Genomic DNA, 15,241 nt, shown 5'->3' with positions numbered 1-15,241 from the left:
TGCGTGTGTCAGTGTTTGTGTATTTTTTATAATAGTATTTTAATACTTTCAAAAGACTGTGCTCGATTCTTATAGCATGTTCGATGTTGACACTTGACACCCCACTGTACGTTTTCGATCAAACAAAATGACTGAAACGCAATCCCCTATAACCAGGCGCACTTTCTTTCTCTGTAACTTAACATGTGAGACATAGTTGTTATGACCTTAACGTTTGTTAGTAACGTGGGTTTGGGCCGGTAGCCGATACAGATACACATATTACCTTACCATTTCCGAAACATGTGAAGGAAACGTTTGCAATCGAGGGTGCGGCCGATTTCGATCTGGAAACCACAACGGCGCGGTTAGCTCCCGGCTTTCCCAGTTCTCTGCAGATGACGCTGGCGACATTTATGTCAAAATTGTTGCTGCACAAAGACAGCATACCATAGTTGCTAGCTATTTCCACTCTTCCCTCGTGACAGTCCATTAGTCGAGGATCTTGAAAACAAAAGGAGAAGAACGTTTCAGCTTTAATGGCAAACGACCTGTCAGATACAGATGAGCATCCAAAATGTTGGCGTCTTCTCACGAAGAGGATAGAAGCTAACAGGGACAGTTGCGTCATATGTTAAGAGTGTGCTTTACTTTCGTATTGGCACAAACTCGTACGTTCATGAACAAGATGTAATAATTAACGATAAACAGTTAACCTACATTGAACCGGTTCTTCTCAAATTTGTTCTAGGTTTAGGCAATTGCAAGAGATCTCACAAGCCAACTAAATTTGATTGTTGAAGGCAAAAAGAAATCAGCTTGAAACTGAAGAAGCAGCTAGTAAAATCTCTCGTGTGGTACGTAGCCTTCTATCACAGAGTCTATGGTGCAGAAAGTTGGACAGTAAAGAATAATTACATGAAGATGACAGAATTATCTGAGCTGTGGGTGAGGCGTAGAATGCTACAGGTCAGATGTAGAGATGGGAAGAGAAATGCATTGTTCCACAAAGGAGCATAAGAGTTAGAGAAGAAGGGGTTTTCTGCTTGCCCAATTAAGGGACAGGAAGCTGTCTGCGTATTATGGACTTTGGAAACGCCACGAGACTGACACTCACGAGTCATACATCCCAGGAGTTCGACATTGAAAACAGGTCCATGAGTCATACAGCTCACAAGTCGTAAAGCCCATGAGTTCGACACTAGGCAAAAACAGCCCACGAGTTCGACAGATGCAATACGGGGCTTTATGTGTCGGTCCATCTCGTGGACCTTGTTTGCCTAATGTCGAACTCATGGGCTGTATGACTCGCGAGGTGTATAACTCGTGGGCTGTGTGACTCCTGGGTGTCGGTCTCGTTACGTGCACCCGTTTAGACAGCCTTCTCCAGACATGCTAGATGACAGTATGGAAGGAGAGGTAGAAGGGACGGTCAGGCCAGGTCGTAAGAAAACAGGATGGATTGATAACATCAGGAAGTAGACAAATGGAGGAATGACGGCGGCAAGTCGAGAGCAAATGCACACAAGGGAATGAAAATAAAGACGGATCTTTGAGGATTATGGCAATACAGTAGCAGCATACGACCGTATAAACCATTGTTGATAACATAACTAGTAGTGACAAACAGGAAAAGGAGCTGTATCTGATATTTTAATCGCGCTTATTTTGCGTGTAAAATAAAACATTAATGATCAGTTTAAAGCATGCGCAAAACTGCTGTTTCGTATGCGAGTAATCTTCGTTGAATGTGCGATTTTGGTTGAAACTTGCTTCGTTTCGTTCGGCTGATTCTAATTTCGTTCAATAAAGTTAACTTGTGTACTTAGAGAGGTTGAATTTATGAGCAGATTCCTTATCTGCAATTTGCGCTTTGAATATGCGGGTTGGTTCTACGGAATCTTTATGATGTCATGCACCCTGATTTTTTTTTTCAGTTCTGCGATTTTAGTTGCATGTGCAGAAAGACCAGAACAAATCATCTTACCATCTTACCTTTAACAAGATCATATACGTATAATTACATCTAATACAGGATATATGCAAACAAAATTTCACCCTATGTTCCGAACTAATTCACAACTTCAAATTTTAAAGAATATAGCGCATGGCGCTCTCAACCATTGTAAAGGAGTGGGATCGTCTGTGCGGCAATCACCTTACCTTACACAAACGGCCAGTAGTATTTGATAATCATCAAAATATGAAGATCAGAATGAGTTGCCAAGATATTGAGAGAGTATGATCTCCAACAGAGTAAATAAGATTAACAGAAATGTTTTCCGCAGTAAACAATGCGAACGAGAAATTAACGGCATTGCCGCTTAAACCACGATGCTTGCCAAACTAAAACCTATACACTGTAGTGTTCTGGTGCGCACAATAACGCATTTCGGAGACAGCTTTGCGTCCAAAGTCTTACAGTTCACTCCTGCCACCAAATTGTGCAAAGTTTACTTACAAATTCTCCCGCACGCCAGTACATCTCCATGGGCAAAGAAGAGTGCAATGAATACACACAAAATTACTTCTTGAAAGTCTGGAAAACGATGTCCCATCTTCAGTCTTTTTTTTTTTAGTTAATAAGATTAATTGTGCATAAAGACTTGTGATCAAACAGCGTAATGCAGCGGGTTGGCTGACTGCCACTGAGAACTAGGCACCGGAAACCAATGATTCTTGTGCTGTCTATCCGACAAGTATACAAGGACGCCATTTCAAGTTAATGCACTTCCCGAAACCTCATCGATTCTATCCGATACCCGGAAGAACATTGGTACTGTGGTTAATCCTTTTTCTTTTGGTATATACAGTATACAGTATTTCAAGTTCAAGTTCAAGTTATATATTTCATTTCCAGCAAAATATGAATACACTGAAAAGTTTAACTAAATATATGTAATGACACGAAATCATTACAACAATGTAACAAAGAGACAAGGAAATGTGTTATATAATATCTATAGATATATATGTATATATATATACATAGATATATATGTATATATATATATACATATATATATATATATATATATATATATATATACGTATGATTATTTCTCAGGGGCATCTCAGAAGATGTCAAATTAGTACCACGGTTCTGAAAAGTACTATATGATAATGTAATATGATACAATATATACAACATAGGTATTATGACACATATATATATACATATATATATGAGATTCATGTCAATAATACCGTGTACAAGATATATTTCAGATGTCATTCCCGCATAGGATATAGAACAAATTATAACAAAGAGGCGTAGTGGGATATATGGGACATAGATTGCGTGTATTTTGCTGTTAACCCATGTCAAGATGTCCTTGACTAGATGACACTTATCTAATCCAACGAAAATATGCGATAAAAGCACAAACTGATCCGACAATTTTATGAAGGTTTGACTACCGTATTGAGCTGTCATTAATGAAGATATGACGACAATTTCAACACAATTTGACATTTTTTTAATGAAAGAATGATCGAGCTGGGAAAAACACAAGCAGGAGGAAGGCAAATATTAAGGTGTTGAGAGCATACACGCAGCATATACCTTGGTAATCTAATCTACACACGAAGAGTATTATCTTTTCTTCACAGTGACATAAATGAGAAGAATAGGTAAGAATATGAAAATATATTATTCATAACAAAGAACAGTTTACAAGTTATCGAGAGATTTCATGTGACTTTGTGTCTTTTGTATGCCGAACTCTAACTCACCTACCAAATATTGCTACAACGTTTCCGACATTTGTATGAGTACGCAAACTTAATTAAGAAGTGTTGGGATATACGTGGCCAGGCATAATCATTGTAAGCATCACTAGTGAAGTAATATAATGAAGACGGAGAAGTAGTGTTTCACCTCTAATACATTATAGATATTTACGCTACGGGCCCTGGGAAAAGAATGACACGCGGAGATGGTAGAGCCAGAATTAAGTGGCAAGCGAATAAACTAATATATGATACTCCAGCCACGATTTCGCAAAATGCTCACGGATTGGAATCGTGCCATAAAGTCATTTGCTATGCCATCGTCATGACGAGTCTCGCTCATGAACATCCGGCGTTTTAGTTGGTAAAATACAGCGTTAGATATGAAAAGAGTCAGGCAGCCTTCATGTTCTCTGAAGTACCAGTCTAATCGTGACTGCCATCATATCAAAACAACAGCAGAATAAACATAAGGGTAGAACCTACTCTGTAATTTACGGTAGAAATGTTATAATTGTGTTGTAGCTAGTAGCCACGTCTGTACGAATCGTGGTTTTAGTCTCATTTACTCACAACCGAAGATTTTATTGTTATGACACCTGCATATATTCCTGACAAAATGATGAAATTCTGACTTCCTTTAACTCCTCTCCACGTACTATCAGTATCGATGCACTCAGTCAACGTGTAACTACTCTGTTTTCATGAGTCATCTCTCGAAATGGGTTTTTATTTGACCTGTTGGATTAATTTGCACATCCCATCTTTTGTTCGCTTGAATGCGTCTAAACTGTAAGATTTGATTTTCTCAAAGTTCATTTGGTTCATTGGGCGGCAGGCATTTCTGCAGCAGATTATGGGAGGTAAAAATGTGACAAGTTATGTGTTGATGTAGGCCAGAAAGGGACTTTGAGAACTGATGAAATGGAAATTGGAATATTTACAATAAGCAACTTCTATGTTTTTAGAATTAAGTGAACGTCATTAATATAGTAAATCCACTTGAATACGCACACGCATTCATCTCCACCCTGGGTATATGCTGCTCGTCTATATATCAAATGCAATGAAATTTCACCTTATAATAAAGCACATAAAACAAACATCAATTCCGTTCGAAAATATGTGCAAAAGTGTAAATCAGCTAGTGTATAATGATCACAATGATTATCAACGTCTTTGAGCAAATCAAATGAAATCAAAGAAGTCAACAATACATTGTTTTTAGTTTTAGAGTGTAAGAAAATGCAGAGCTCTATCTTAAACAGGTGCTTGATAGTTGTCCCCAAAGAATAATGAAAAAGAAAACCAAACACACACGCAAAAAAAAAATGACAATTTGCCGTTTAAACTTGATTTGATTTGATTTGATGCTAAGCTAATGGAATCAGCATAGGAAAGCTAGTGGTGATCGAAGGATTGACTACAGGAAGTGAAAAGTTATACATTCAAATATTACTCGATATCAGTGGCACGTAATCTTGTATAAATCTTGTCATTGAAAATGTATCTGACTTGTACCTTGTTGGGGTGATCACGCAACTCTCTAGAAATTTTGTGCTGCGGACATTGTTTTCTTTGTCTTCTCTTTGTCTTTTTTTTTATGTTCTTCAACGTTTTTATTTCCCTAATTCATGAATTTTTATTCTTTTCAATTGTAAACATCAAGTAAATATTCATCTCATATCAACACCTGGGAATCTACACCTTACAAACAATGCTTTTATGTAGATTCCTCATATTTCGCATGTTTAATTGTCCTAAATGCTGTACTTAACAATTTACCCATTCATTTTTTTGTTTGTTACGTTCATGGTTTCATTGTTGAAACGTTGAATATGGAACAATAACAACAAACAAACGAAGAAATAAACAGATATGTGCAATACGTTCGCAAGTTTGATATAACATGATCACATCCTGGAACTGTGGAATCCTTCCAGAACAAAATTGACGCACGAACTGGTACGGGTACTTGTTTTCTTTCCCAACCACTGACATTCTCCGTATGATTTCTTATTGGAGGCTCCGAAATTCGAGATCACATTCCGTCTGGCTGAAGATTGACATTTGACACCTAACGCCCTAACCCCTCTCACTCGTCCTGTTTGGTGTAAAGCGGGGACAGTCCCGGCCCGGTTGAATAAACTCTTGAGGCATGGCGTTCAAGTTCACCTTGCGCTCTTCTCAATGCCATGCGCATGCTCGTCAATCTCTGGACCAATGAAATTCTAGCTCGTCTTCCAGCCTTTAAGAAAGTTTTAAACAATTCATAAAATTACTCTTCCCTCTGTTGATGCAGATGATCCGAGACAGCCTCTCTTGAATAGACTCGCAACTCGAGGAATTTGGTCAGCAGTAATCATAACCAACCACTGCACGAAAGACACAAGCACGATTGCCCACGTTTTCTGACAAATCTGAGTGAGAATCGTATTTGCAACTTTGGAAAACATGTCGAATCCCGCCATGATCACGCTAGTTTTCATCGCATTTGCCGTTTGGGTTCCCACCTCGATGTCATCTCCAGGTACATATATTTTTTTTAAATGTAGTGGTTTTAAGAATGCAGCTAAAATCAATTATGGTTAAAATGTATGTGAGCAAGTTCCTGCAAACCCACTAGAGCAAAGGCGAGTGCACTATCCATTTTACCGAAGATATGTTCGAAATCATATATACTTTTATGTTATGTCATTGCGTTGTTACATGATTCCCTTCCTACTATTGGATTTCAAGACTTGATGTTATAACGATACTCCTTGATCATCATTAATAAATGTCATGTCAAATTTAATAACACACCTCTTTCCAGAAAAGCATAAAAAACACATCAACACCGAGACTGGTGATGAGGGTGATCTACATTACTATCATTTTTTTTTTTGTATTACCTGCCTGCAAAAATCATCATACAGGGATTTAGCTCATAGCTAACTGTTCCTTTACCTTTCTGCTAGTCACTTTATAGACTTGTGTTCTTTGAGTAAACATTCCATACTGCAATTGTTATAACAGTACAACAAGTATTTAATAAAGACGGTGTTTAGCAATAGTTCAAAAGCTCTTAAAGATCTGAGCTGTATTATCATTTTACTCTCTACATGCTACAAGCAGTCTTTGAAATTATAGAATTATATTATGTACATACGACGGTATAAAAATATGGATAAAAATAAGCGCTTTACACTTTGAAAAAGTAAAAAATCTAAAAGTGGCTCAGTATTTCCCTTAGAAAACAGTGTAAAGGGCTTTTTACACTTGTGTTTCTTAACCCCGGACTTTCTCTGACCCAGGACTATCGTTAGTCCCGTACCAAATTTTTTCAGCTTTTTACACTCGCCAATTAGTCCCGTACTATCTCTTGTCCGGGGCTAAGGAGAAAACTGACCTTTTTACACTCGTATTTCTTAGCCCCGGACTTTCCAAACCACATGAATATTCATAATTACGCTGTGTACTGTACACGTACACGCACGCACCGGCAGCACTTGATTACCTCGTTTCTGATTGGTCAGTGAGGGTCGGACTTCGTCTCCGTCGCTTAGCCCAGGATTATTTTTTCGTTCTGTTTACACTCACTTGCTTGGCACCGCAATTGCGGTGCTAGCACCGCAATTGCGGTGCTAACCCCTGCTATTTTGCAGGGCCAGATAGTACCGTACTATTGGTGGGGCTATAGTAGAGTCATTTTGGGAGGTTTCGTGACCAACCTCTCCGAACCTTTTTTTCTCAGTGGATTTGCCATTCTAAACCATTTTGAAGGAAAATAAGCCCCTATGTACCTCCCAAAAAAGATGGGAATTTTTTTTTACAGCCCAAATTCACTTTTTTTAAAGCCCTGCCACTCAATGTACAAACTGTCTGAAGTCATAGACTAGCACAACAGGGGATTACCCTAATTTCCATGAGTGCTCACATCTGATTGGTCAAGAGTTTCCTGGCCTTGCTGTAACAATGGATGAATCTGTGAACAATGGACCTTTATTGGGGATATTGTTTTACAATGTATACTCTCTGGACATTTCAAGCTTCTGAATAACAAAATCTGTAAGTACACCCTTTACTTACCTTTTAAAAAATGATGTAATTATCCGGTTTTTTGTGTAATTATGTTTTTTCTTATTTTCTATCAGATAGTTAACAATTGCTTTTAACATTTCAGTCCCACATATATGATTTGGTGTTGGCAATGTTTGAACTACTGCGCTATATCTTAAAAACTATTCAAATGAAGACTTTTCAGAATCAGCAATTATTTACTTGTAATATAAAATGAGTCAGTTAAGAAAATACAATACAACCCCTTTTTATTTTATTTCATTTGATTGAAAAGTGCCGCTAAAATCCTTGTTTTTTTTTTCAACTGTGCGCCCTACACTAGTTAGTCTCTATATTCAGACCCAGATTAAAAAAAAAGTGGACAAGACCTGCTTCAATCCAAATTTGAATGGGAAGTTGTCTGTATAATTTGATTATTGTGTATGTGTGTGTATTTGTGTGTGAGTGTATCTTGTTCATGTAGGCCTATTAAACAAGCAAGATTAATTTTTGATGTGTGTATTCATAAGGTTTTAAAGTTAAAATGGTTTCAAGAAAGTAAATAAGGAAAATTAAATGTGGGAAAGTGATTAATAAAAGGCCTAACCCTTTTCAAGAAATGTAACGTTGGTGGGATTCCACAAAATCCTGGGCCTGCTTAATTTTCATTTTGTGCACACCATGGGACATTGTGCACTGGATGTGCACTGAGATGCAAAATAGTTTTGTATGTCCAGTTCAACCGAGGAAGCCAGGTATTTCACAGACAAGGCTAGTCTATGAGGGCTCAATCTTGTTACATTTTTTTTTTCAGGCCAATTTAGCAAATTGCCAAAGCTGCTTGTTACAGTAATGACAGTAGACGGTACAACCTGTGACTGTGAACAGAGTCAATGGTCCCCCGCCCACTGCAGTGTTGCTACAGAGTAGCCTGTTCCTACCGGTAATTTCGCAGGGACGCATAATGCCACACCAACGTATACCAATACACAGTGCGCCCAGATTGGCAAGTATGGGAACGAATAAATAACTTTGTTAAAGGTTATGGCTAGTAACTGATCAGTGCATGCTGGGGGATGATTGTTCCAATTCTTGTGGGATTCATCTAAGAGTACATTGTCTATTGTTGTGTGAAAAAAATAGGCCTATTTGCTTCAGAACCGTCTCATATTCAAGTAATGTGCAGGTGAATGCCCTGTCACTGTGTAGGCATGCTAACCTGGAAACATTAAATTGCACATTACTTGAATATGATACCATTCTGATGCAAATGAAGAGTTTGTTCGCAAAAACCGATAAGTCCATATTTGCCAAGTGCAGATATTTGCGATTAGAGGTCAAGAAAAATAAAGAGAATAATAAGAAAATTTTCGCTTCTTTTGGCCATAACTTAAAAAATGTACCTTTATATGTAGTGACCGTACTTAAAAATCTTCAAAAATGGACTTACTAAGTATCGGTTTTTGCAAACACACTCTTCAAATAATTTTCACAAAATAATAGATATATAATGTACCTGGTACTCTTAAATGAATCCCACAAGGATTGGAACAATCATTCCCCAGCATTGATTCCCAGTGATCAGTTACTAGCCATCCCCATTAAGAATGAACATCTGAGTGTGGTTGAGGGCTCATTGGAAGCAGAATTGTATTGTCTTGATAATCAAAGAAGAAAATTAAAAACATAGTGGGGGAGGGGTATCTGGGCACTAACTACCATATTGAGGCATATTCACATTTTTGACATATTTTGGCAAAAAATGCTAACCTGAGCATGGTTGAGGGCAATACATTGCTCACAATGAATGTCATTTGAAATCCAATGATGACATAAACTTTACATAATTTTCATCAGGGATGGTCATGTTCAAATCAAGTTACACATGTAAGTTATATAACTTTGAAAAATTGTCTTTTTCTTGTTTGATGTTTTTTGCAAACTTTCACCAAAAGAAAAAAACAAAAGAAGAGACAAAGCTGGTGGTATGAAAATATCTATGAATTTTATTAAAGTTGTGTCATGACAAGGTTATTCCTTTTACTTTGAATATTTTACACTCCTGTTCCCTAAAATATGATGCATTGGTTTTCATTGTCAGACACATCCTGATGAAAACCACTGACATGAAAAGTGATGGATAAAATGAATCCCGAAAGGAGTGGCAGCGATGAATTGTCATCGACGTCTTACGAACATGCATGCATTCTATGTTGCGGTCAAACATGTACCAAAAGTGACTGTTTGGATAATATCACTGACCAAAAATGGGATTCCATTCAGGAAAAGTCTTTACGATGGAAAGAACTTGATCGTTTTCAAAACGTACATGAAAATGTGGACTGGGAGAATGGGCCAGAAGGTTATTACATGCACAGCGCTTGTTACACAAGTTTATCTAGCCAGCGCTGTCTTTCTCAAGCAGAAAAACGAAAACGCAAACTAGACAAAGATCTTGGAGGTAACCAATCAGGTGAGAAGGATCCATCTCCAGCCACCAGCCCCTTTTCTCCCAAGAAGCTCCGGTCAAGTGTAGGTATTGTGCACGACAAAAACGTATGCGTGTGGTGCAATAGAGGTCCCTACAAAAGTAGTCATCGTGACTGGGGGCAGTTGCTCCTCCTATCAACGAAGGACGCCTGGAAAAAATTCAAGTTACACACTGTACATGTGGAAGATCCGGTCCTGAGGTCGAGGCTCAATACACTGATTGCATCAATTCCGGACTGTGAAACAGCTTTCGGCTGGGAAATCCGCTACCACCGGGGCTGCTGGCGTGACTACATTTCCCATGCCAAGCCTCTTTCAGATGAAGTTACTCAACACCTGCAGAATGTTAATCTACGAGAAGCACAAGCCATCTTCTTCAATCACGTTCGTCAGGTGATCTTTGAGAACCATGAATTTCGGACAGTGCAGAGTCTACTGCAGGACTACCAACGAATTATCTCAAATCATGGACATGAAGCCAAGGTAAAGTCGAGCTACGTGAAGGAGATTCTCTTAAAGGAATTTGAGGAAGACATCGGGTTTCATAAAAGCAGTCAGCAAAATGTGAGTGAAATGGTATTTGATAGAAGAGCGGCTGATTCATACGTAGAAGCAGCACTATCTTCGCTGGGTATAAGCGATGACCAGTTGGTGAAGAATGTTGCAGTACGACTAAGAGAGCAAGTTGAAGCGACAAATACTGTTCCCTGGCCTCCAAATGTATCAGAGTTGGAGAGAGAAGAGGACCTCAATGAGCTCCTCTTAAAGCTGATAACATGGCTAAAACACCCAAATAGGTCAGAAGTTGACGACAATTCAGCTGTCCGTTCAATTGGGTCGATCCTCACAAGCTACATCACGGGAATGCGCACTGCCTTTGAGGTGAATCTCTCTGTCTTGCTGCATGGACTAACCAAAAGTAGAGAGATCATTGACCTCCTGCACAAAGATGGCATAGGCATCAGCTACAATGACGTTCTGATGTTGCGAGATTTCTGGGTGTTCAGTGACCTCAAGGGTTCCCTTAACTGTCCCTCCGAACTTGCCTTTGGGAAGCCTGCAATTGCTGTAGTCGACAATGATGACTTTAAGAGTGACACGTTGACTGGTGCTGGCCAGGCGCATCGAACTAACGTCATGTTCGTGCAGCCAGACACTTTTGATGAACCCTCTGAAAATCAGGAGGAGAGAACAAACTTAACACCTCAGTTCCTATCAACATCTCTCAAAGAGATTGGAGGCGAAATGCAGCACGTCAAGCCGTACAAGACAGTTAAGCGTGGGGAACCGCCTATTCGAGAACGAGCCACAGATGACAGCCCTCCTCAAGACACATCCATGCAAAGAACTCGTGGTGTGATCCATGCATTGGCTAGAGCTCAGGATGACCGAACACGTCCTAAACCGGAGGAACAGACTGTACCAGGGTTTTCAGGTTTCCAGGCAAGAATGTCAAATGCTGACGAGAAGAGTCGAGCTATATACCACATGACCTATCCCGATCCACCCAGTAAGACTGTTCTCAATGATGTTCTATGTAAGCTCGCAAAGGCAATCGAAGAGAAAAGGATGCCTTTCGCAATTATCGTTGGTGACCATCCTGTCTACGTGCTCATGCTAGAGCTGAAAAGTGAAAACCCACAACAGTTCAGCAAAATCTTACCATTCATGGGTGCCTTTCATATTCAGATGTCATTCATGTACACGATATACAAAAGGTTCCATGGATCGGGTCTCTCAGATGTGTTGGTAGCTGCAGGTGTTATTGCAGACGGATCGGTTGATCAAGCCCTCCGTGGAAAACACTTCAAGCGTGGGGTTCGCTGTCTTCGCCTGTTCTACGAGACTCTGGTTCATCATGCCCTAGACAAGCGTTTGGAAGGTTCTCCTCTATCCGAAGAGGTGAAGTCATCTCTTGCCAAACTCAGACATGAGATTGATGCTCAAGGACTTGCGGATGTACACACAGGGTTAGAGCACAATGCAGAGGTAAAAGACCTTATCGAGACACTGTTCAGGGATTTCGATGGTGCCCCCTTGGCAGAATACTGGTTATCCTTCATGGAAATGGTGGAAATTCTGACCCAAAATATCCACGCACTCAGAACAAGCAACTGGAATGAGTACAAATCTTCGCTCAAACTGATGCTTCCATGGATGCAAATCTACGACAATGACAAGTATGGTCGGCATCTTCCAGATTTCATTGCAGTTCTTGATACCCTTCCTGAGAAACAGGCTGCATTCATGGAAGATGGTTTGTTTGCTCAGTCCATGACAGGAAATCCGTATTCGTGTGTCGCTCTGGACATATGGATTGAGTCAACTATGAACAAAGGCTCCAAGCTGAAGTCTGGTTGGCTGGCCATCCTGAACAATGAGAAACAACTCCTATCAAATACACGCAACGTGAATAACATCAATCGAGTGAGACGAGCTGTTCATCATCATGCTAATCGCAAGAAGCATAGGAAAACAGAGCATGCAGATTGCTCATCTAGCAAAAGAAGGAAGGATGAACAAGCGGTGCAGGATATTAGTTCGTGTCTCAATGAATTTGAGTGTGACCCGTTTGACCATGCTAACCAGACACTGCGGTCCCTTCAGTCAGGAATCCCAGCCTGCGATTCCCTTGCTGTAGATCTGGCATCAGCCAAGACGGATGGTAGGAGAAAAGTGAAGGAGTTCATGGATGAGAGGGTATACTCGAAAACCAAGACTTTGAATGACAGAGTTCATCGGAGTAAGCGAAAGAACTTTTCCAGTCAAGAAGTGAAAAGAGGAGTAGCCGACAATTTGAAGGGTAAGGCGGAGGGAATGGAGCGCGATGCCATGGCGTCAGTTGTTGGACTAGTTGACAGCAGTGGGACACTGCAACTTGAAGATATCTTGCAGCATCGTGTCACGCCTGAGTGCCTTTCTATCTTCAATGCAAACGGAACATTCCGCAAGTCACAGAAAAGCAAACTTCTACAAAAACTGACCATGGATGAGACTCCAGAACCTGAGGTGTATACATCCCTTATTGACATGGGTCTCATGTGGCGTCTTGCAGTCCCGACCATTGAGGACAGGGAGAAGAGGGACGGAAGCCAGTATACCTGGGGCGACTATGCACAGAAAGTGGTGAACACTATCAAGAGTAGGCACCGAAATGCGGAGAGGATCATTTGCGTAAATGATTCCTACGACCAGGACTACAACATTAAAGACAGTGAAAGGACACTTCGACAGAAACAGATGCCAACAAAGAATGTCTTCATGAAGGCAGAGGACAAGTTTCCCTCTAGCAAGGATTTCCATGCCCTGCTAGGTAAGCCTGCTAACAAGATCCGCCTACAGGCATTTCTTCAAAAGGAACTCCAGAAAGTGGCGTTAACAACAGGGACCGAGATTATCTATTGTGTAGTAGGCAGTTACGCACGGAATCTCACTACGGGTGAGGATTTGCCTGAACTCCTATGCTTCCAAGCTGAAGCAGACACTGCCATGTTCACGATGTATAGTGCACTTCGGTCAGATGGCTACAAAGCAGCAGTTATACTTGACACAGAAGACACTGACAACTATGTCCAAGCAGCATATGTTGCTCATAGGACGTCAGGGAACTTGTGCTTGAAACGCAAACATCATCTGATTGATGCCAAACGTCTGTGCAGTGAAGCAATGTCTCAATCCATCATTGCAATACATGTCATTAGTGGATGTGACCATAACTCTGCTTTTTTCGGAGCAAGTAAATTGCGGATTGTAGGACGCTTGGTCACTTCGAAAGAGGCCCATAGTCTGCTTGCAAAATGTGGCACCCAGCTTCCAGCCCCACAGGATGTCATCAGCGATTTAGAACAGTTCGTCATTCGCTACGTCTATGGTAATTCCAGAAACAAGACACCAGGAGAAGCCCGGGCTGCAAAGTGGAGGGCCCAGAAGAAGAAGAGCACCATGCGATTAATGCCCGACTCAGACAGTTTGTATCAGCACCTGCTTCGTGCAAACTATCTTGCATATTTGCTTAAGCATTTTCAGATGCAAAGTCACCCATCACCGATAGGACATGGATGGCATCTGGTAAACGGACTGTGTCTACCTGTACGATCAACAGAACCCCCACTTCCCTTGTCCATGTCGGAACCACCCAAGGAAAACACAGAGAGCAACAGTGATGAGAGCAGCAATGGTGCAGAGAGTAATTCTGATAGTGACAGTGACTCATACATTGATGCCTCATGTACTGATAGTGTCAGTGACTCCTGTGGAGATAGTGATGTAGCCGACTACTAAGGTATGTTGGACTTTGAAGTTAACAGTCGGCGACATCAAAATTTTCCAGATGTGATGAATGTTAAAAATTATGTAATCATAATGTAAGCATTCCAGATTATGGTATCAACAGAAAGCTTGACACCGATAACCTTTGTTTTGACATCAAGATCAGCTTTCTAGACAACTTAGAAATCGAGAAACAATAGCAAATGTATGTCGGCGGCCATATTGGCGGCCATATTGGCGGCCATATTGGCGGCCATATTGGATTTCACTGCAATGAACATGTTTTACCCCCCCCCCCCCCAAAAAAAAAAAAAAAAAAGAAGCATGGTAATTCTTAACCCCCAAAACCTATGTCGAAACACCAAAATCAACCTCCTATAGGTGAATTAGTTACTGAGATATAGGCAGTGACAGCCATTTTGGCGGCCATTTTGAATTTGGGGCTGTAGAAAAAATTCCCATCATTTTTGTGAGGTACATAGGAGCTCATTTTCCTTCAAAATGATTAAGAATGACAAATCCACTGAGAAAAAAAGGTTCAGAGAGGTTGGTCACGGAACCACCCAAGATGACTCTACTACTAGCCCACTTTGGCAAAAACGAGTGTAAACAGAAAGTGGGCTAAGGATAGTCCCGTACCAACGGTGGGGCTAAGCCCCCCCCCCCCCCCCTTAGCCCCACCGTTGGTCCGGGGCTAAGTAAAATTTTACAAGTGTAAAAAGCCCTTAGG

General features: G+C 40.5%; 1 protein-coding gene across 1 annotated transcript in view; it reads left to right on the top strand.

Annotated features, from left to right (window-relative positions):
• The first annotated feature begins 6,165 nt into the window (after window positions 1–6,165).
• Window positions 6,166–15,241, top strand: part of LOC140234082 (melanotransferrin-like) — a 37,810-nt gene continuing 28,734 nt past the window's right edge. Inside the window, exon 1 of the mRNA XM_072314161.1 lies at window positions 6,166–6,241. Coding sequence (XP_072170262.1) covers window positions 6,166–6,241 — 76 coding nt within the window. The remainder of the gene's footprint in view (window positions 6,242–15,241) is intronic.

This window comes from Diadema setosum, chromosome 10 (assembly GCF_964275005.1).
Source record: "Diadema setosum chromosome 10, eeDiaSeto1, whole genome shotgun sequence".
NCBI classification, from domain to species: domain Eukaryota; kingdom Metazoa; phylum Echinodermata; class Echinoidea; order Diadematoida; family Diadematidae; genus Diadema; species Diadema setosum.
This window is presented reverse-complemented; position numbering and strand designations above follow the sequence as displayed.